Source organism: Myxine glutinosa, chromosome 14 (assembly GCF_964187855.1).
Source record: "Myxine glutinosa chromosome 14, kmMyxGlut1.1, whole genome shotgun sequence".
Lineage (NCBI taxonomy): Eukaryota > Metazoa > Chordata > Myxini > Myxiniformes > Myxinidae > Myxine > Myxine glutinosa.
Genome location: NC_136274.1, coordinates 18,125,059 through 18,148,441, shown reverse-complemented (window position 1 = coordinate 18,148,441; position 23,383 = coordinate 18,125,059). Strand labels below are relative to the sequence as shown.

The 23,383-nt window shown below is 44.2% G+C and overlaps 1 protein-coding gene across 9 annotated transcripts in view; it reads left to right on the top strand.

Annotated features, from left to right (window-relative positions):
* Positions 1–23,383, top strand: part of LOC137439457 (sodium- and chloride-dependent GABA transporter ine) — a 202,490-nt gene that overhangs the window by 107,038 nt on the left and 72,069 nt on the right. For all 9 annotated transcript variants that reach the window (XR_013621459.1, XM_068135220.2, XM_068135219.2 and 6 more), the window contains 4 exons: positions 1,048–1,251; positions 12,514–12,648; positions 13,241–13,412; positions 17,067–17,199. Coding sequence is in view for 8 of the 9 variants with exons in the window: in XM_068135220.2 (XP_067991321.2) it covers positions 1,048–1,251; positions 12,514–12,648; positions 13,241–13,412; positions 17,067–17,199 (644 nt within the window). In the remaining variant the exon portion in view is untranslated. The remainder of the gene's footprint in view (positions 1–1,047; positions 1,252–12,513; positions 12,649–13,240; positions 13,413–17,066; positions 17,200–23,383) is intronic.

The window sequence follows — 23,383 nt, the reverse complement described above, 5'->3', positions numbered from 1 at the left end:
AACGAGTTGTACTTAATAAATTGATTGATTTTCTACTTTTATTCTAACTTACTTCTTTATGCCTTTACCTTGTCTTGTCAAAGTTATCCCTTTCGCAACTCATTCAGGAAGCTATACTGGGAATTGCCAGTGAACGTTTCTGTATTTTAGGCACGAGTAAATCCTTGGAGGGCGAGGATTTGTTTTCAGAATTGGCATAGTTTCCTCGCCTTCAATACCCTCACCCCTCTTCCCCCCCCCCCCCAACATTCTTTCCAGTAATGGTCAATAAACCCCTTGCACAGACAAAAATCGTAAGGTACATGCAAAGAGAGAATTGCCTTACCTCCACCACCACCACCAAAGGTGGATGGAGATTATGTTTTCACCCCTGTCTGTTTGTCCGTTTGTTTGTGAACAAAATATCTCACAAAGTTGTGGACGAATTGGGATGAAACCTGGTGGACCGGTTGGGTGTCTGACAACGACAATTCGATTCGATTTTGGTGAAGATCTGAATATGGATTTGGATATGAGAGTTATTTAATTTTTTTAAGTGAGTCTTCACCATTAGGAGATCGGGCCAAAAACTAATCATTGCGGGATATCGCAAAAGTTATGGATGGATTTGGATGAAACGTGTTGGACAGGTTAAATGTGTGACGAGGAAGAATTGATTCGATTTTGGTGAAGATCTGAATATGGATTTGGATATGAGAATTATTAAATTTTTTAAGTGAGTTCACCATTGGGAGATAGGGCCAACCAGGTGGAGGTATGCTCTCCACTGAGTGCAGTTATAGTTTTATAAGGTAGCCCTAACATGCTGTCTGTCGTTGGTCATGTTTGTTTTCGTCTTATTTTATATTACTGACTATTTTGGCCTGATGATGAAGCTGTTAAAGCGATAACGTATTTAGGACCCAGGCTGCTGTGAACTTTCTAAATCCATGTCCTCATTCCATTGCAAATTGCCCCACTTGTGTGGTGGTCCAGAGTTAATGCTCTGTGGAAATGTAATCTTCTGCTTCCTCTGTTTCTCTCTCTCTCATTGTATTTCTTTAATAGGAGCAAGAGTGAAGGAAGTTGATTGTTTCTCGAAAGCGTTCCTGCTCAGAAGTAGCATAATGGAACACGAAAAAGACACGTACAATGGATCGCCCCGGGAGGTGTGGGCTCACAAGATAGAATTCACGCTGGTGTGCATCGGCGCAGCCGTGGGACTCGGCAATATTTGGCGATTCCCATACCTGTGCTATCGCAGTGGGGGAGGTGAGAATGTGTTCATTTGCCCATTTCACTGGTTTGTTCATACATGTCCTATTTCACTTTAAAACAATTTTTCGTTCTATGATCATATTTAAACAAATTTGGATCAAATGTGTTTGAGATATCGTGCACACCGATGTGCATAATCCCTCCATTCTACTGGCCTGCTATTTCTGCACATGTGGTCCTTATGTTATCCATCAATTAATTTATAAGCACCAATAGCCGCATACACGCAATATTTGTCACACATTCTAAACGTGTGACTGTTAGGTGGTGTATTGGTTCAGGGCAATGGCAACACCTATCATTCAATTATGGAATATCACCTGGTGTTGGCCTAATGGTTAGGGCAGTGGGCTTGGGATCCTAAGGTCCTGAGTTTGAATCCCGTTGAATTAACGCCAGGTGGGGTTGACTCAGCCTGTCATCCTTCCAAGGTCGGCAAAATGAGTACGCATTGCATCAGCGGCAGACGCGCCCACAGAAAAATGATGCAACCACCAGCCGGGTGGCTGGACACGAACCACCCAATTATGGAATGAATTGTTTATTATATACTAGCCGAAAGCACCCGGCGTTGCCCGGGTTCTTTTTGAATGAATTTACTACTATAATTCAGCTTTTACTCGCGGCCGTAGAAGATTGACTACTATAATTCAGCTCAGCTTTTAATTGTGAAATGGGCTCAGCCCGGCTGAGGTGGGCCTCGACCGGTCTCGCCACCTCGCGTAAAACCTTCCCGGGGCCTGTCCTGACATTTTTTGTATTAGAGGTTTCCTCCTATCTTTCACGGTTCAGGAGATTAGCGTGCGCAGACAAACAAACAAAAACTTTCTTTTATAATATAGAGAGATGAATATAATGGAAGTTGAAGGGAGCTGTCAATTGTAAAAGTTGAGTACAATTAAAATGTGACTATCATTAATATTGTTTCGGTTATGGCTCTTAGTGGTTAATACAATGCTTATTGGAGTGCAGTTATTCCCATATTGAGTGTTTATCATTTAGGGTTAAGTACGAGGAATTAATTGTTATTATAGATATGCGTCGCTATTACGTATAGTCAGACACGTGGGACCTTCCCCCACACATGGGTGTCTAAAGTTAGATAACATCCAATTTGACATTAAGATCAGGCCCCGACTAGCCGAGCCTCTGACGCCACTGGCTCAGCCGGGTCAAGGGCCCTGTGAGGCTAGCCCCACCCTGTTGGGCCGGCGTTAAATGGCAATCAAGCGAGGAGGGGAAAAGTGTCATGGTGGGGGCCAGAGGAGATAAAAGTGCATGCAGCGATGGGAAGGGAGGAGATACCCGAGATCATGGGGAGCTTGGTGCACCATTCGCAGCTATTCATAGTCCAAGTTTTTGGTGGGAAGCCAAGCTCCACCTTGCCCTGCCACCGTCATGCCTCTTCCCAACCGGAACGCACCCCTCCTCCATGATCATCGAGTATTGATCGAGCTGGGCCGGCCATTTTGCCGCCACTGTGTCTAATTAATCTAGACCAGGTTTAAGCTGGCACACACCACTGTCCTTGCCATAACCCTGTCTGCGGTGTGAGCGTCTGAGGCCTAAGGCCATAATTTAATTAAAAACCTGATCCTTTCTGTGGGAGCATATATGATTAGGGGCTAATATTTGGTGATTTTATTGTATGCGATTGTTTTGTAAATTCGTACCTTTTTCTACACCACACCCAAATATCGTACTTGTTGAATTTGACTTGGTCTTTGACTCATCCTGCTTGCTCATTACGTTGCCATATGGTGGGTCAAAGGAAATCTGTTTGAGATAGCAATTGGCCCGGTTATGAACTGCTAGATGAGATTGGCGATGCGGGACTCCAGGAGCACGGTCAGACTAAGACCTGTCCCGTGCCAGCCTGGCAAGCCACTCGCTCAGCCAAAATATTCTACCTGGACTGACTAGGACCGTAACGATATTGTTGTTTGATATTAAGCTGAGTAGAAGCATTTTGGGAGGATGGAGAATTCATCATTGTCTCCAAATATTGTGCCACACTCACGAGCAATTTCTTTTTTTACACGAGCAATTTCAAGCAGTATCTTGTTGTCGAACCATATGGCATTGACAATCGGTAGAGCGCATACATCTGCCAGGCTGAACAGTTTGTTTTGTATCGCACTGTTCAGTGGGATCTGTATCCGGACCTTAACCAAAATATAATCGTCAACTTGAAATGTCATGCAATATATTGTTACGGATCCCGCATCACCAATCAGTCACAATATTAGCCCCTAACAACATTAGCTGGTATGTACTCAAAGTTTGCCTGGCCGCACCCGATTAAATAAGACAAATATGTATCGAGGGCATGATCCCCGGTTAAGTCGGCCACGTCATCCCCAGGTAAATGGTGTCAGGCGGGGGACGCTGGGAGATTTTGTCGTCTAATTGGCATTCATGTTTGATTAGCAACCTGCCAGACCGTAGAGTTATCCGCAGCCAGTGCCCTCAGCACAGGTAGTCCAGGAAGAGGCCGAAAAGTCCCCTCGTGGTGGAACCCGAAACCCAGATCCGACGCAATGACCAAGCTTGCGAAGCGTTGATGACACTGTGCCTATACAGAGGAAGCGATGACACATCGATCTTCGGGAGATCGAGCAAAAACAGTTCACGACCATATCCCAGCCCACCTGCTTGCTTTGGGAAACACAGGGTTAAACTCTCCCAATGCATGGGGCTGTAAAAAAAAACTTCTTCACGAAAATATGATTTCACGAGTCACGAGTCATGAGCCTGCTGTTAACATCGATAAGCCCCTGATCCCCTTCATTTCCGAGGAAGGCTGAGCATGCCTGATTGGAGCCAGTGCTTACCACCCCAAAAATATCAATGAAATGTTTCTGGGTGGTTTCACTAATCCACTTTGGTGGCTGTAAGACCATAAACCTATGTCACAAGGTGGAAGTGACCAAATTATTAATCGCCAATGCTCCTGCATGGTAAGATAGCTTACAAAGAAGCCCTCTCCATTTTTGGAACTTGCAATACTCTGTCGATTTATCAATCCATCCCAGTTTTAGCTCATCTGGACTTTAGTCCGGTGATCTTATGCGATCGAGCAGTCTGTAGGTAATGCAGTCAATGAGAGTCCGTAAACACTTCAGTCATTTATCGCTTGAACCAACTGTACGATTTTGATGAAACTTGGCCACAAGCTTCATGTCTGATGCCCAATGAAGGTGTATTGACCTCATCAAAATCTGTGCTCAGTCAAGTGGTTCATGGGGGGTGGGTGGGGTTGCCCCCCCCCCCCCCAAAATTGGTATTTGCTCTCTTCTCCAAAATTACATATATTTTGTTGATTAAACTTGCCCACAAGCTTCATATCTGATGCCTAATGAAGGTGTATTGATCGCATCCAAAAAAAAAAGAGAATTTCTCTGACGAGGAAGTTCAGGCTACTCTCACCCCTATTGAGTGAAACCCTCTTCGCAGCAACTGCTTCAGCGTATGAAACAGACGCGACTGTACTTGAACCTTGGTGCTGTTGTGTTGGCAAAATATTTTGATGTGGGGTTTTGCAATGTCCCACCATTGACTTCTGCTCATTGTTTTTCCTGGCATGCAGAGAACACCAAAATCCTCTGAATGCATTACAAAAATGAGCTTCTTTTAGCAGCCCAACATTAAGGGCCCAATAATAGTCACTCATATGAGGAGCATAGGGAAAATCCATTTTAGAGATATCAAATGTTGATTTGAAACACCAGAGGGAAGAATCATCGTTGATAAAATGAAATTCTGAAAACAATTATTAACATAAAATTTATCTAACCGAGCAAAATATGCTTTGTTATTGGAGGCTTGGAACCATGAAAATTACTTAACCTAAGGGTGCTGCAACCTCCATCCTTCAACCAGGTGATATTTTGCTAGAACAGCCGCCAAATGTTTTGCACTCGGGGTGAGGTTCTGCACCATTACGGTCGAGAGATGGCTCTCAGGCATAATTGAAATCACCAGCTAGGCCAACAAGACCACCAAAATCAATTTGGACAAAATAATTATCAAGAAGGGAAAAGTAATCTTTTCTTCGAAAAGGATCACTTGAGACATACGCATTCAATAATGTGATCTGTTGGCCTCTAAGAAAAACGATGAAAACAAAATGGCCTCTCATAATTTGATGAAATGCTATTTGGTCAGATAAGATTCCTGATCTAAGCCAGAAAGTGACTCCTGCTAGAGGACAAACAAACTGAAAAAACAAGAACCTCTTATTATATTTTGCCATTTGGCTAAACAGGTATCCCCACAATGAACAGCTTGGAGAAAAGTGATGTCTACATACCTTTGCTCCATTAATTAATCGTACGTGTCTTCCATTTATGAGGGAACAGCGTTTATGTTTATACTCACAATAGATAAAACCATAATGAGTTTCAAGAATTTATCGAGAGATTTTTATCATCAAAGTTCTTTCCTTGCTATCGATACAAATTTCTTCAGTAGTCTGAGACTTGATTGCACCATAGGCTGTCAGATTCTTTACAATCGGTAGAGCGAGATGCAGTACTTGGTCCGAGATGCATTAGCTTGAAATTTGTCCAATTGTAGAAATAATCAATAAGTACCCTGGATTAGAATAGGCACACCATATCCCTGCGTGTCGTAAGAGACGACTAAGAGGGTTGGTGTCAGGAAGGGCATCCGGCCATAAAAAACATTGCCTCAAAAAGAGAACCATGACAACTACAACTACATACGGGCAGGGTACAGCCCGAAGTGGAGATCGGTTTCTGAGGTTTGGGACATGGAATGTACGGACAATGACAGGGAGATCAGGAGAAGTGGTGGAAGTATTGGTCAGAAGAAGAGTGGACATATGTTGTGTGCAAGAGACGAGATGGAAGGGAAGTGGTGTGAGAATGGTGAAGGGTAGGCAGGGACAGAAATACAAGTTTATGTGGCAAGGGTGCCTGGAGGGCGTGAATGGTGTTGGTGTCATGTTTTCTGAGGAGTTTGTAGACAGTGTGGTGAGTGTGACGAGAGTGAGTGATAGGTTGATGATGGTGAAAATGATGATTGGAAAGCTCTTGGTGAACGTCATCTCGGGATATGCTCCGCAGGTTGGTCGGAGCGATGAAGAGAAGGACAAGTTCTGGTGTGCAATGGATAAGCTGATGGAAAACGTGAAAGATGAGGAAGTTGTTGTGGTAGGAGGAGACCTAAATGGACATGTGGGAAGGAGTATGGATGGTTTTGAGGGAGTTCATGGGGGTTACGGATATGGTGTGAGAAATGGAGAAGGTGAAAGGATTTTAGAGTTTGCTGATGGAGCTGATTTGTTGATTTGTAATACTTAGTTCCAGAAAGAGGATAATAAGCTTGTTACATACACGTCAGGTGGGTCGATGACAACCGTTGACTACCTGATGGTGCGTAGGCGAGATAGGGGGCACCTCCGGGACACAAAGGTGATCCCGGGGGAGGAGGCTGTTTCACAGCACCACTTGATTGTCTGCGACATAAGGGTGAAAGGTGCGAGGAGAGCTCGGCGGGTGAAGTACCAACCGAGAATGAAGGTGTGGAGGTTGAAAGAGGTGACAGTAAGGGAGGCATTAAAAGAGAGGCTGAGTCGGGTAGAGGATGATGTGGTTGAGCTTGAAAGTGGTTGGATGTCAATGAAAGCTAGTCTGTTGGGAGCCGTTGGTGAGGTATGTGGATGGACAAAAGGACCACCGAGGCACTCGGAAACATGGTGGTGGGATGATGAAGTTGGAAAGAGGATTGATGAGAAGAGGAAGAAGTTCAAGGAGTGGCAGAAGGCGAAGGGTACGGGAGCAGAAACAGCAGAGCATGAAAGTTATAAGGCAGCCAAGAAGGCTGCAAAGAAAGAGGAAGCAAAGGCGCAGGAGGCATGTAGGAAAATGTTCGGAGAACGCTTGGATTCGGAAGAGGGTCAGAGAGCAGTATTCAGGATTGCAAAGCAGATAGCGAAAGAGAGGTGTGATGTGATGGGGGTGAGTTGCTTGAAGGATGAAGTGGGACAAATTGTTGTTGACCCAGATGGAATTAAAGGAAGATGGAAAATATATATGGAAATGCTGTTGAATACAGAGAATGAATGGGATGGCAACATAGAGAGTAACCCAGTTTTAGGACCGGCAGAGAAGATAACTGAGAAGGAAGTTGAGGAAGCGATAAAAGCAATGAAGAGTAGAAAAGCGCGAGGGCCGACGGGAGTTGTGGGAGATATGTTGAAGGCAGCAGGAAATTGGGGTGTGAAGAGAATGACAGAGATCTGTAATCTGGTTGTGAAAAAAGGCCGCATTTCAGTGGATTTGGAACTGAGTACCCTCGTCCCTCCATACAAGGGGAAAGGTGACCCTCTGGAGTGTGGCTTGAACCGAGCGATAAAGTTATTGGAGCATGGAATGAAGGATATTGGAAAGGGTGTTGGAGAGGAGGATAAGGAAGAAAGTGAAGATCGACGAAATGCAGTTTGGATTTATGCCAGGAAGAGGAACGACAGACGTGCATTTCATTGTGAGGCAGTTGCAGGAGAAGTACATGGAGAAGAGGAAGAAGTTGTTTCTTGGGTTTGTTGAGCTGGATAAAGCATTTGGTAGGGTTCCATGCAAAGTATTGACGTGGGCATTGATGAAGCTAGGAGTGGAGGAATGGTTGATCAGAGTAGTGATGGCAATGTACAAAAGAGCGCGCACAGCTGTAAGGACGAAGGACGGGAACAGTGGTGAGTTTGAGGTGAAGGTGGGAGTGCATCAGGGGTCCGTACTAAGTCCACTACTATTTGTAGCTGTGATGGAGGTACTGGCTCAGAACGTAAAGGAGGGTTTACTGTGGGAGTTGTTGTATGCAGATGATCTGGTGTTGATTGCGGAAAGTATGGATGGACTGAAGGAAAAGATGAACAAGTGAAGGAATGTATGGAGACAAAAGGTCTGAAGGTGAATATCGGAAAGACGAAGGTGATGGCAAGTGGTAAAGCATGTGGTGAGGTGGAAAGAACTGGGAAGTGGCCCTGTGCTGTGTGTAGGAAGGGTATCGGAGTGAACTACATTCAATGTACAATGTGTGCTGAGTGGGTTCATCAAAAATGTAGTGGTCTGAGAAGGTCATTAACCAGTGTGGCAGCTACATTCAAATGTAAGGTGTGCACAGAGAGAGCTGCAGATGGAGGAAATGTTAAGTTGGATCTTGGAGACGGCGTGAAGCTGGAAGGTGTGAAAACATTTTGCTACCTCGGAGACATGCTGAATGGAGAAGGTGGATCAGACTCGGCAACTGTTGCTCGAGTGAGATGTGCATGGAAGAAGTTTCGGGAACTGAGTGGCATGCTGTTGAGGAGGGGAGTGTCGTTGAAGCTGAAGGGAAAGGTGTATGCTGCATGTGTGAGAAGTGTTATGATTTATGGGAGCGAGACATGGGTAATGAACGTAGAGCAGCAACGAAGGTTGGAAAGAGTGGAAATGCGAATGTTTCGATGGATGTGCGGAGTATCATTGAGAGAGAGGAAGACAAATAATGAATTGCGAAAGATGATGGGAATAGAGCCTGTGATTGATGCTGTGAAGAGGAACAGGTTGAGATGGTTTGGTCATGTGTTGAGGAAGGGTGAAAGTGACTGGTTGAGAAGAGTGATGGAAATGAATGTAGAAGGAAGTAGAGGACGGGGAAGACCGAGAAAGACTTGGCTAAGATGGTGGAATAAGAAATGCGGGCCAGGGGGTTAACAAGGAGAGATGCAGAAAATAGGGCAAAATGGAGAAGATAGTCATGGGGACCGCAAGTCTAACCCCCGCTCTAGCAGGGGAAATGGCCTTTAAAATGCATGTTGTTGTTGTGTGTTGTGTTGTAGAAATAATCAATAAGCCTGATCTTTTTCCGAAAGATATGATGGAGACAGTTAATTACTTCGAAAGGAGAGGGGGCATCCAAGTCCTCATAATCCTGGGAATCCGCAGTTGCACCCTCTATCTCATTAAGATCTGAAACCGAACAAGTGTCGTCCGAATCGCACAACTCGTGCTTGATAACGACGATTATTACCTGTATATGTAGCGGGTGTAGCGGACACTGGCATCGGCTTAACAAAACTTTGTCAGGTAACGCACTTAACCTAAGGGTCATTCTCTGTGGTTTTTTTTAATGTTTTTTTGTTTTTTTGGTTGCCTCCTCAGAGGTTTCCTGTGCATCTGGTGAACCTATTTGCTTGACTGTCATCACCAAGCTAATCTTATCCTGCTATCCAGTCCAAAGAAGGTTTATCACTACTTGGAGCATCAGCTAACAAAGCGTGTTGATGCTCCATAGCCTCCTCAATGACAGTAGGAGGAGGTCATGATGCAACACCGAGGAAGTTCGAGCTACTCTCACCCCTATTGAGTGAAACCCTCTTCACAGCGACTGCTTCAGCGTATGAAACGGATTCAACTGTACTTGAACCTTGGTGCTGTTGTTTTCCTCGTTGAACCACACAAAAGTCGGTCCTATCCTCAGTTAGATTTTCAGAACATTCACCTGGCTCTGCAGGAGCTTCGTTACATGGCACAGATTCGTTTTCATTGCCAGACACCCCCATTGGCTGTTCGGGCACAGGACTGGGACATTAGTTTTTAACATGTCTGTACTGACTACATTTCAAACATTACCAAGATCTGAGATTTAGCAAACACCCGGTATGTATAATTTTCAACATGACTTCCAACTGACGCACGTCCGGCTTTAGGATAATAAATAATTGACACCAAAAGATCACAACGTATTGTCGTGTCCCTGGGGTTAAGACTGCAAGAGGATGAATGGCCAAAACTAGCTTTAACTCGGAGGCATCTATCTATAATTCCAGTAATCTCTGTGTGTATGCGACCGCTGTTTCTCGACAACTACCGGTCCGATATACTTGAAACTTGCCAGGTATATTGCTGGGGACCCGAGGATGTGCCTTTTCAAGGTTTCATATTAATCGGACAAGTAGTTACTGAGCTATGTCCAAAAAACGATTCGACCAATCAGAGAGCAGCGAGCTACCGAGCTATGGCGATTTAGCCGTTCGCCGTTCGCTTTGGCTTTGCGAATGGACCAAACCATTTCATGTAAATAGAGGGGGGGGTTCTACCGTACTCGCAAGCCGTTCGCTTTGGCTTTGCGAATGGACCAAACCATTTCATGTAAATAGAGGGGGGGGGATATAATTATAGATATATATATAGTACGGGCATGCCCTAGTATACCCAACTTGGCGGTAGTGACATGCGTGGGAAGGCTCGAGGTCTTACCTGATCAGGAACACATGCAGGGGTTATCCAATCCCACAGACAGACAGGACAGCAAAATCCACAATACAAGAAAAGTAAGATTCGACAAATGATTTAATGAAAATAAATGCAAGTAACAATGAAAGGTGAGGTAAAACTGAAATTCCTAAATTGAGACGTCTCCACTCACTCGTATACAAACAAGGGGAAAACGAAAGTAAAGATAAAATCCCTTTTATAATCAGCCGAACTCAGCTTTGCGTCCCCAAATGGCTGGTAAGGCTACTGGTCGTCGCCTCAAACCACCACGCAGGAAACACACAAAATGGCACCGAATTGTGCCCGCAGCCAGCCGCTGGCATGAGGCAAGCAGGATCCCTTTTTGTTTTGTTCACGAACCCTCCTCCTTCTCTGCAGGGTACCACCGTCGACCACCACCTCCTACTTCCACGTTGCAAACAGTCCCAAAGCCCTGACACGTCTCCTCACCAGCGCACCTGAAACCACAGCATCCATTCGCGACTAGCGGGAGAGAAAAATGGCGAGGCGTGTCTTTTTGTTTTCTCCCGAATGCTCCACGCTCTTGTCAAACTCTGTCCAACTACAGAGCATGACTCTATCACGAAGGCCGGGCATGGCCTCTCTGTTACGATACATCGGTGGTGGTGGGGGTGGGGGGGGGAGAGGGAAGAGGGAAGAGGGAGGCGGAGTATAATCTCTCCAGGCCAGGAATGTTTGGATGACGTCAAAGGCCTTGAGGCGGGGCAAATGTGCTGGGTGCTGGTTAGCACTGGCGGCGTTGCGAGTGAATGAGTCCACTTACAGTTTGATCATTGTAGTTATTGTGGCGGCCCTTTGTGATGCATTTTCTCTGCTAGAGAGGGGGTTAGCCTTGCAGGCCGCACGACAATCTTCTCCATTTTCCCCTATTTTCTGCATCTCTCCTGTTAACCTGGTGTTGGGCTAGCGGCTAGGGTGCCAGCTTAGTATCCTAGGATCCTGGGTTTCGAATCCCGGTCGATCGCTGAATTAACGCCAGGGGGGTTGACTCAGCCTGTCATCCTTCCGAGGTCGGCAAATTGAGTACCAGTTCGCTGGTAATTCCCTGTTTGTCGTAAAAAGGCGACAAAAAGGGTTGGCGGCAGGAAGGGCATCCGGCCGTAAAACATTGCTTCAAAAAGCGGACCAAAAAAACAACAACAACCATGGTCCCAGAAAAAGGCCAACCCCCGCTTGCGGGGAAAAATGGCCTCTAAATGTGGTTTTTGGTTTTTTTTCCTCCTTGTTAACCCCCTTGCCCGCATTTCTTCTTCCACCACCTTTAGCCAAGGCTTTCTCGGTCTTCCCCGTCCTCTACTTCCTTCTACATTCATTTCCATCATTCTTCTCAACCAGTCACTTTCAGCCTTCCTCAACACCTGACCCAAACCATCTCAACCTGTTTCTCTTCACAGGCTCTATTCCCATCATGTTTCGCAATTCATCATTTGTCTTTCTCTCTCAACGATACTCCACACATCCACCGAACCATTCGCATTTCCACCCTTTCCAGCCTTCGTTGCTGCTCTACGTTCATTACCCATGTCTCGCTCCCATAAATCATAACACTTCTCACACATGCAGCATACACCTTTCCCTTCAGCTTCAACGACACTCCCCTCCTCGTCAGCATGCCACTCAGTTCCCCAAACTTCTTCCATGCACATCTCACTCGAGCAACCGTTGCCGAGTCTGATCCACCTTCTTCATTCTTAGTGTTATCCTAAAAATTATGAATTAGATACAACTAAAAATTAAAAATTATGTTATCGTTTATCCTAAAAATAATTAGATACAACCATTACCTCATATCACCTCCTATTACAAATGTCAAATTTAGAAAGTTGGGTTATTTTGCTCTCAGATATTGGAGGTTTAAAAATGTGATGTTTTTAAGGCTGGGTGTTGGATATTACTTGACAAATATTAATTATTTGTATTGATAAATGTTGATTCTTTATTTTGTTCTTTGCAGGTGCCTTCCTCATTCCTTACCTGCTGATGCTTGTCATATGTGGGATTCCGTTGTTTTATATGGAAGTCATCATGGGGCAGTACCGGCGTCGTGGAATGGCCCAGGCTTTTGCCATGATCTGCCCTCTTTTCAAAGGTTTGAAGGTGGTTGCCAGTCGAGCTGGCACTTCGAACTTTCTTCTTTTGTGGTTAATAATGCAAAGTAGAATAAAAGCAGCTATTTCCTGGGTGTGGGAATACAAGGAGTTAGGTTGATCGTCTTTGGATCTTCCTCGGCATGTTGTTTAATTTTTTTTAATGGGATAATTTTTATCGACAAACAGATCTATTTAAAAGCCTTCTCCGAAGGTCATTAATGTTACTTTAAAATATTCAATTTAAGGTAATTCGAAAACTCGTTCAGTTACAACTCGCCTACAATCTACACCCCTCACACTTCTACATTTGGCTGGGTTTGAATTCATAAAATCTAGGCTACTACAGCCAAATGACTCGTGGAGAATACATCCGAATCAAGTTGTACACTTGAGGACTAATATGGTTTGTGAATGCTTTGATATTTGCAGAGTCCAATCGATTCATTGCAGTTTACTGCACTTGTCTTTGTTGAAGAGCTTGTGAAATGAGCTACATTGTGTTGCCTTGCTTATACAGTACTTCCTGTTTGGTGTTTGTGTTTTTATTATCATTAATTAATATTGGTTCTTGTGGGGGGATTTTTTCCACAGGTGTTGGTGTTTCCAGTGTAGCTATGTGTTTCATGTTATCAGTATCTTACAACATGATCATGGTCTGGGCTCTCTTCTACTTCATCCACTCCTTCTGCAACCCTTTGCCGTGGCACAGTGAACCCAATTCGAGCACGGTTTCCAACTTCTCTTCTGGCCAACACTATTTCAAGTAATTTTTATCATACTAAAATACGCCATTTGTGTCTGTCTGATGGATTTTTGACGCCGATACATTCCGTCGTTGCTTATCCAATCTCAATCAAACTTGGCAGGATGACCAAGGGTTACATAATGAAGGTTGTAGCGCATTCATTTCCCCCCCTCCACAAGGGGGTTTTCTTCCCCGAGTGGGTTTTCCCTGCCATTGCCGTCAATGGGGTTGCATGTTGAGGTGTATATCAATTTTAAGTTAGCTTTATCGTGGCGTTTTTCCAAGGCCGCTTCGAATAACAAAACTAACGATAACAGCATAATATTAATGTTATGACAAAACAATATCGATGGCATTAATATCCCACCTCCCCAAGGTGTTTTTCCTCCTTGAACAAATGTCGAGTCAACGTTTATAAATAGCTTATCAGGGTGTTTCTGTGGGAGCAATGGCCCAATGTCCTCCACCAGAGGTAAAAATATTATATACCACAAACACGTATGATTAGCTTTTTAAACAGTTGCTCATGGTATATATATTGTTGCGGATCTGTCGCCGGCCTTCTCCCCTTATCAAGGGGGGATTAATCCCCTTGTCTTTACTGACCTGGCGCGACTCGAGACCTATTACGTCCCTTCCGGACAGTGCCAAATAGGGTTTCGGGACCAAATTCACTGTTACCTAAGTACTAGCGCTGCCCTGGAAGCGAGGGATAAGCCTCGCACGAACCACGTGTGATGGTGATATGCCGAGCGGTTTGCGTACAAGTGATCCACGCTATTTATAATTACTAGACCCGATTGGATCGATCTTATTCGTACCACGCTTAGTCAATGGAGAAATCACAAAGGCGATCGAATTGGAAAGAAAAGGAAGAACAAATTGGTTTAATTATTACGCACGTATTTACAGCACAGGAGGAAGAGACACAGAGCAATCCTTATACAGTCTTATACTTAATACCCCAGGACAATGGGCCCGTCTGACACACACACTCACACGGGGATTGCAGATGGGCAGGATGCTGTTCAGGCCGAACGCACCAGCTTGTACGTCCAGGATCGGCCCCGTCTCACTCTCCATGGTCGCCGGCACGTTCCGCGAAGATGAAGGTAGGCGAAGGCAGGGACTCGTATCGTGTCGCTCGAACAAAGCGGGTGATCTCGGTGCGAACGGTAGAGGGCGGACTTTGCGCGGCTGGCGGTTACTCAGCCGCATTCACTTGCTTTGGCCGAACCGCGTGAGTTATCAACGCCCTGTCTGCGCCCACGTATTCCACGTAACAAAGTTCGTACAGTGCGAAGGATCCTTTCCAAGCGCGTCTCCTTAGAATCCTCTCATAAACTCCGCACCAGCTCAGCGCACCTCCCTCGATAACTGGATTCCATGGAACAGGCAGATATAAGCAAGTAACCAAGTGAATACAAGCAGGCCAAACAAATCCCAGCAGATCCCCATGGGCTATGAGATCCCTGGTGACCGACGCAACACCACCTGGCTGATAAACAGGAGCAGAAGAGGGAGGAAAGTATGCAAATGCATAAAAATAAAATTTAAGTTTGAGGGGCGGGTGCAAGTCTGACAAGATGGTGCACTTATCTTTGAGCTCTCCAACCTAGAGTCGATTCTAGGCCCGATTATATCAGAGCATCCTTCCCTCCGCGAGTCCTTCCCTCCGCGAGTCCTGTTATCAAGCTCCCTCTCTGCAAGTCCTCCCTCCGCGAGTCCTTCCGAGGGCTTTTCGCATCGGGTTATATATGCCACGCCCTTCGAACCCTCTGGAACTCACCAGACGCTCTTCACCACGCCCTCTCACGCCATGCTGCTCGAGCTCTGATTGGCTGGTTCATTCTTACCGTCCCCACTGCTGCCATGCCGAGCTCAACCCTCCTTCACCTTTCGAGGCCCTGCCTCATGTTAACTTGACTAGTGGACAGCCAAATGGGACGTGGGATGGATTGCGCCCATAGAGGTAGAATGGAGGTGTACGCAAAATGAATGGAGGGCCTATTCTCCTGTCTGTACACAATGCAGGTACTAAGAGGGGAAATGGCCTATTCTTACACATACTAAGACATAACTATACTACAAATGGGCCTATATGTTGCTCGTGTGACTAACTATGGGGGGCAAACCTTCAACATTTATTGACTTCAATGTGCCAATCTCAAAACCGCAGCAATATATAACACTAAATAAAGAAATTTGGAGGAAACCCGACGCCCTTGAGGTAAGTTTTACTTGCAGAACTGAGCGAAGATCTACTGTAATCTATATACCTCATACGGGTTGGGTTAATAACATGACCCTTCCTGGCGCTAATGTGGCGTTTTTCGTTGAGAACTTTTGAAACTTTCGTTGAGATTTAAGCACTTAATTTAAGCACTAATTGGCGTTCCTGCTATTTAACACGAAACTGAAAGGTAGGAAGCCCGGGTTGTGCTCATTTATCAAACAGCTAGCTAGCGCTTGCCAAGCCAGCCGTTCCTTAGCGGTTTTGAATGGAGTGCTTGCTCGAATGCTTAAACCACTTGGCGATCTCTCCACAATAAACTTGATAAATTAACATGCCCAATGTTCTTGAGACCCGACCATAGAGAGACTGTAATCTATGTACCCCAAAGAGGAATGACCCTCCCTGCCACTCCCGTAATCAGCGGGTGTACTCGTCATTTAAATTCTGTAAACTTTATGACTTCTCTCAACTGTTAAGTGCTTTATTTGAGACACCAGGATGACAGTTGAAAGCTGACACGAGATTCAAACCTTGTTTCGACGGCTCAGAGACAAGTGTGCATACCTTTAGGCCATCCTTCTAGCGCTATCTACAGTATCTCATTGTGACTGAAATGAAATAAGAATAGTAGAACTTGGTGTTACCTGTGTATGTATAAGTCAAATAATTCTGAAAGACCAATACTGACATGTGGTGCAGCTCAATCAAATCGTATGCAACTGGCTTGTGCAACCTGTCAAAGTGATTGCATTATTAGAGTACTTGCCATAAAGGTTATCCGACAGGAATAAATGAAGACGTGTGATCATCCCCAATCCCATTCTTGATAACATTTCATCCTTCACCATAGCACAGATTAATGATATGGCTTTGATCACACCTTTTCTCCTGCCACACAGCAGCAGTAGTTTTTGGGATAACCTGGAGGCTTCTGTAGCAATGGAAGTTTATGAAAACACGTGAAAACTTTTGATATTGGAAAGTTTAAAAATGGGGTGGTTCGTAAATAGTACAGCACCAATCAGGTTACTGATATAGACAATTATTCTCTCCTTGTGGGATTGGCCAGAGTTTTTGTAAACCATCTAGCCAAGCCTGACATTTACCTGTATTTGATTCTTGCCGGAATTTGTACATGATAATGGCAATTACTCAAATACTCCGTCAAAAGACACTGTGGGATCTTTAACGTCCAGCAGCTAATTCTACCAGATGCGACACCATGGTTAATGTCCATTCGATGAACGGTGCATTTCAGCATGCTTCTAATGAAGGACCGATCTGGCAATTATATAATCGGGCCTAGAATCGACTCTAGGTTGGAGAGCTCAAAGATAAGTGCACCATCCTTGTCAGACTTGCACCCGCCCCTCAAACTTAAATTTTATTTTTATGCATTTGCATACATTCCTCCCTCTTCTGCTCCTGTTTATCAGCCAGGTGGTGTTGCGTCGGTCACCAGGGATCTCACAGCCCATGGGGATCTGCTGGGATTTGTTTGGCCTGCTTGTATTCACTTGGTTACTTGTTTATATCTGCCTCTTCCGTGGAATCCAGTTCACTGGCAAGGTGATGAAGAAAAGCACTCCTTTTCAATTGTTTGGAAAATTGATTTAAGACTCGATTTTTATCGCAACCATTTTGCCAATCCCACATATCTGGGCATTAAGGTGTGATTGAACAGTTGCATTTGTTGTTTTCCACACTTGCAGCATTTGCAGTAAACATTGGTTATACTTTTGCCTTCAACCCCCTCTCCCCTCCTCTTATGCATTGTGCGTTGTCCCTCCATCAATGTTCTTTCAGCTATATAAACAATTTTTAAACACATGATATAAGGCTTGTAGTGGAACACACACACACACACACACACACACACACACATACACACACACACACACACAGTATGGGGTATATATAGAATATCGAATTGAGGGTTGAACTTTATCTTGAATTTTCATATTAAGCAAAAATATACATTACTACTAAATATGACACAAAACACAAATACATTTTTATTTTAAGCAAAGATGTCCTTCTAAATATACCAGTTAAAGCACAAGCAATATTTTATTTAAATCAAAGATGTACTATTAATTACATCAAAAAAGTGTTGTTTTTTTCTGAATAAAATTGAGACTAAAAACATACTGTGATATTTGTTCAAAAGATTTTCATACTGTGATATTTGTTCAAAAAAAAAACAACTCATTCAAACATAAAATAGATATTGGAAAAATACCCTTACCTTCTAAGACGAAACTTTTTTGATGATAAAGTTTGTGTTAAGAAATACAGATAAATATAAAAATTATTAAACACATTGACCTTCTATATTCAAGGCTAACTATGAACCTCTGAAGGACCAAGAGGTTGGCTCATAATAATACGCTAATAATATGTCTCAAAAATATATAATACATTTTAACTAAAAAACGAAAAAACTAATTTTTAAAAGACGTCTTGACTACTTTCACACAAAATAAAAATCAGAACATTCCAAATATCGTAGGAATAATAAATTTAGTGATTGATATTCCACGGAAAGGAACTGATGTTTGATTTAAATTTTTTATAAGACGGTCAAGCGCCAATTTGCAATTTATGCTGATTTCAAATCGATCTTGGAAAAGGTGAAATCATATTTTAATCTTCATCAAAAACATAAATCTTGTGCATTATGCTGTTAAATAAACAAATCAGTTGGAGATTAATTTAATACATTTGAATTATGCAAAGGAGATTATGCACGTCAATAATTTGGTGCAAGATTCGAAAAATATGTTATTTATCTAACTAATACTATGAAAGATACAAACAACTTATTTTGACAGAACAAGATTGTGAGGACTCTGAGAAAGATAATAAATATCATATCTGTAGTAATAAAACAGATAAAGATTAAAAGTTTGAGACCATCGGCATATAACAGGAAAATGTAGAGGACCTGTGTGCTTAATTGTAATCTAACTTTAAAAAATCCAAATTCTCTGCCGGTCTTTGTCCACAACATAAACTATGATACACACTTATTGAAGAATTAACAAACTAGAACAGCTCTCAGTAGAGAGCATACCTCCGCCTGGTGAAGAGTTTACGTTTTGTATCCCAGAGTAGACCAGAAAATCACATTTAATCAAAATCAATCACAGGAATCAACATAGGTCAAGTTTTTCATACCCTGATCTACCCCTCGTTTTTGACCATATCACTCAATGGTGAAGAATCACTTAAACTTCTACTAGCTGGATCCGGATCCGGATCTTCACCAAAATCTAATCATTTCGTCCTTGTCACATGCGCTACATCTCCGCCAAATTTCGTCTGAATCCGTTCACAACCTTTTTAGATATCTTGTTCACAAACGGGCAGACAAAGGGGTGAAAACATAACCTCCAATCCTCCATTCACCTTTGGTGGCGGAGGTAAAAAAAAAGGACCTGGGTTATATATTTGCTATTCATTCTGCAGACAAATATATATATTTATTTCACAAAATCAAATATAAGTGTTGGATGTCAGATCAGATTCTTAGATCGTTCATTCGCTGATTTAATTAATAGTCTTAAATATTTCCTAATCTCAAAGCTTTCTTCAATTCTGAACATATTGATCATTAACAAGGAAAGGAATATAGACTTATGATTATGTGGATTCATAATCCGGGACTTCCGGTTCCTCGGGCGAGTGAAGCGTACTTCGAGCTCTCCACGGCATCGAAGTTTAAGTGTTTTCCCATTCTTGTCTTTGTCAAATTTCCACTGGTTATTTTACTGTGTACGTGTTATTGTGTGTTTCTGGTTGGTATTGGTTTGTAATTCGTACAAACTTGTGTGTAGTTAATCGTTTTCTGGGTCGTACCTCGTGCGCGGCCTGGTAACTTGGGGCTTCCCTCCCCCCGTCGGTGTTTTGTCGATTTTGGTTCTTTCCTTCGCTGTATTGCTTGTTTCTTTTATTTTATTTTCTCCCCCTCACCTCACCTCCCTAGACAAAGAATTCTATATTGATTCTTTCTCTCCTCCCGGACACGTGCTTGTACGCTCTCCTCCTCGTCTCGACTTGTGCCCCGCCCCCTGTATCTCGTTTTTCTTCCGCCTCTGCTCCTTCTTTCTCAAATCCACGTTCTCGCTTGGAGACTTTTCCCAGATTGTTTTTCATGGTTTTCATGGTTCTGTTTGGATATTGTTGGAATATGTTTAAACCGCAGCCGTGATGCTGACGCCCCCCCCCCCCCCCCCCCGAATTTCCATGTTTTAAACGTTTCCCAGTGTGTACCCTGGTCAGAATAGGTACACCGTATCCCTGCGTGTCGTAAGAGACGACTAAGAGGGTTGGCGTCAGGAAGGGCATCCGGCCATAAAAACATTGCCTCAAAAAAGAGAACCATGACAATTACAAGTACATATGGGCAGGGTGCAGCCTGAAGTGGAGATCGGTTTCTGAGGTTTGGGACATGGAATGTAGGGACAATGACAGGGAGATCAGGAGAAGTGGTGGAAGTATTGGTCAGAAGAAGAGTGGACATATGTTGTGTGCAAGAGACGAGATGGAAGGGAAGTGGTGTGAGAATGGTGAAGGGCAGGCAGGGACAGAAATACAAGTTTGTGTGGCATGGGTGCCCGGAGGGCGTGAATGGTGTTGGTGTCCTGTTTTCTGAGGAGTTTGTAGACAGTGTGGTGAGTGTGACTAGAGTGAGTGATAGGTTGATGATGGTGAAAATGATTGGAAAGCTCTTGGTGAACGTCATCTCGAGATATGCTCCGCAGGTTGGTCGAATCGATGAAGAGAAGGACAAGTTCTGGTGTGCGATAGAGAAGCTGATGGAAAACGTGAAAAATGAGGAAGTTGTTGTGGTGGGAGGAGACCTGAATGGACATGTGGGAAGGAGTAGGAGTATGGATGGTTTTGAGGGATTTCATGGGGGTTACGGATATGGTGTGAGAAATGGAGAAGGTGAAAGGATTTTGGAGTTTGCTGATGGAGCTGATTTGTTGATTTGTAATACTCAGTTCCAGAAAGAGGATAATAAGCTTGTTGCATGTCAGGTGGGTCGATGACAACCATTGACTACCTGATGGTGCATAGGCGAGATAGGGGGCACCTCCGGGACACAAAGGTGATCCCGGGGGAGGAGGCTGTTTCACAGCACCACTTGGTTGTCTGCGACATAAGGGTGAAAGGTGTGAGGAGAGCTCGGCGGGTGAAGTACCAACCAAGAATGAAGGTGTGGAGGTTGAAAGAGGCGACAGTAAGGGAGGCATTAAAAGAGGCTGAGTAGGGTAGAGGATGATGTGGTTGAGCTTGAAAGTGGTTGGATGTCAATGAAAGCTAGTCTGTTGGGAGCCGTTGGTGAGGTATGTGGATGGACAAAAGGACGACCGAGGCACTCGGAAACATGGTGGTGGGATGATGAAGTTGGAAAGAGGATTGACGAGAAGAGGAAGAAGTTCAAGGAGTGGTAGAAGGCGAAGGGTACGGGAGCAGAAACAGCAGAGCATGAAAGTTATAAGGCAGCCAGGAAGGCTGCAAAGAAAGGTAGCAAAGGCGCAGGAGGCATGTAGGAAAATGTTCGGAGAACGCTTGGATTCGGAAGAGGGTCAGAAAGCAGTATTCAGGATTGCAAAGCACATAACGAAAGAGAGGTGTGATGTGATGGGGGTGAGTTGCTTGAAGGATGAAGTGGGACAAATCGTTGTCACCCAGATGGAATTAAAGGAAGATGGAAAAGATATATGGAAATGCTGTTGAATACAGAGAATGAATGGGATGGCAACATAGAGAGTAACCCAGTTTTAGGACCGGCAGAGAAGATAACTGAGAAGGAAGTTGACGAAGCGATAAAAGCAATGAAGAGTGGAAAAGCGGGAGGGCCGACAGGAGTTGTGGGAGATATGTTGAAGGCAGCAGGAAGTTGGGGTGTGAAGAGAATGACAGAGATCTGTAATCTGGTGTTGAAAGAAGGCCGCATTCCAGTGGATTGGGAACTGAGTACCCTCGTCCCTCTATACAAGGGGAAAGGTGACCCTCTGGAGTGTGGCTCGTACCGAGCGATAAAGTTATTGGAGCATGGAATGAAGGTATTGGAAAGGGTGTTGGAGAGGAGGATAAGGAAGAAAGTGAAGATCGACGAAATGCAGTTTGGATTTATGCCAGGAAGAGGAACGACAGATGCGCTTTTCATTGTGAGGCAGTTGCAGGAGAAGTACATGGAGAAGAGGAAGAAGTTGTTTTTTGGGTTTGTTGATCTGGAGAAAGCATTCGATAGGGTTCCACGTGAAGTAGTGACATGGGCATTGAGGATGTTAGGAGTGGAGGAATGGTTGATCAGAGTAGTGATGGCAATGTACAAAAGAGCGCGCACAGCTGTAAGGATGAAGGATGGGAACAGTGGTGAGTTTGAGGTGAAGGTGGGAGTGCATCAGGGGTCCGTACTAAGTCCACTACTATTTGTAGCTGTGACGGAGGTGCTGGCTCAGAACGTAAAGGAGGGTTTACCGTGGGAGTTGTTGTATGCAGATGATCTGGTGTTGATTGCGGAAAGTATGGATGGACTGAAGGAAAAGATGAACAAGTGGAAGGAATGTATGGAGACAAAAGGTCTGAAGGTGAATATCGGAAAGACGAAGGTGATGGCAAGTGGTAAAGCATGTGGTGAAGTGGAAAGAACTGGGCAGTGGCCGTGTGCTGTGTGCAGGAAGGGAGTCGGAGTGAACTCCATTCAATGTACAATGTGCGCTGAGTGGGTTCATCAAAAATGTAGTGGTCTGAGAGGGTCATTTACCAGTGTGGCAGCTACATTCAAATGTAAGGTGTGCACAGAGGGAGCTGCAGATGGAGGAAATGTTGAGTTGGATCTTGGAGACGGCGTGAAGCTGGAAAGTGTGAAAACGTTTTGCTACCTCGGAGACATGCTGAATGGAGAAGGTGGATCAGACTCGGCAACGGTTGCTCGATTGAGATGTGCATGGAAGACGTTTCGGGAACTGAATGGCGTGCTGATGAGGAGGAGAGTGTCGCTGAAGCTGAAGGGAAAGGTGTATGCTGCATGTGTGGGAAGTGCTATGATTTATGGGAGCGAGACATGGGTAATGAACGTAGAGCAGCAACGAAGGCTGGAAAGGGTGGAAATGCGAATGGTTCGATGGATGTGCGGAGTATCGCTGAGAGAGAGGAAGACAAATGATGAATTGTGAAAGATGATGGGAATATTGCCTGTGATTGATGCTGTGAAGAGGAACAGGTTGAGATGGTTTGGTCATGTGTTGAGGAAGGATGAAAGTGACTGGTTGAGAAGAGTGATGGAAATTAATGTAGAAGGAAGTAGAGGACGGGGAAGACCGAGAAAGACTTGGCTAAAGATGGTGGAAGAAGAAATGCGGGCAAAGGGGTTAACAAGGAGAGATGCAGAAAATAGGGCAAAATGGAGAAGATTGTCATGGGGACCGCAAGGCTAACCCCCGCTCTAGCAGGGAAAATGGCCTTAAAATGCATGTTGTTGTTGTTGTTGATTATGTGGATTCATTCAAAAAATGTAATCAAGAGAGACTCACTTGTAAAACAAAATTGTAGAATGAACTAAATAAAACTTATCTATCTATAATTCCAGCAATCTCTGTGTGTATGTTTGTATGTTTGTATGTTTGTATGTTTGTATGTATGTTTGTCTGTGACCGCTGTTTCTCGACAACTACCGGTCCGATATACTTGAAACTTGCCAGGTATATTGCTGGGGACCCGAGGATGTGCCTTTTCA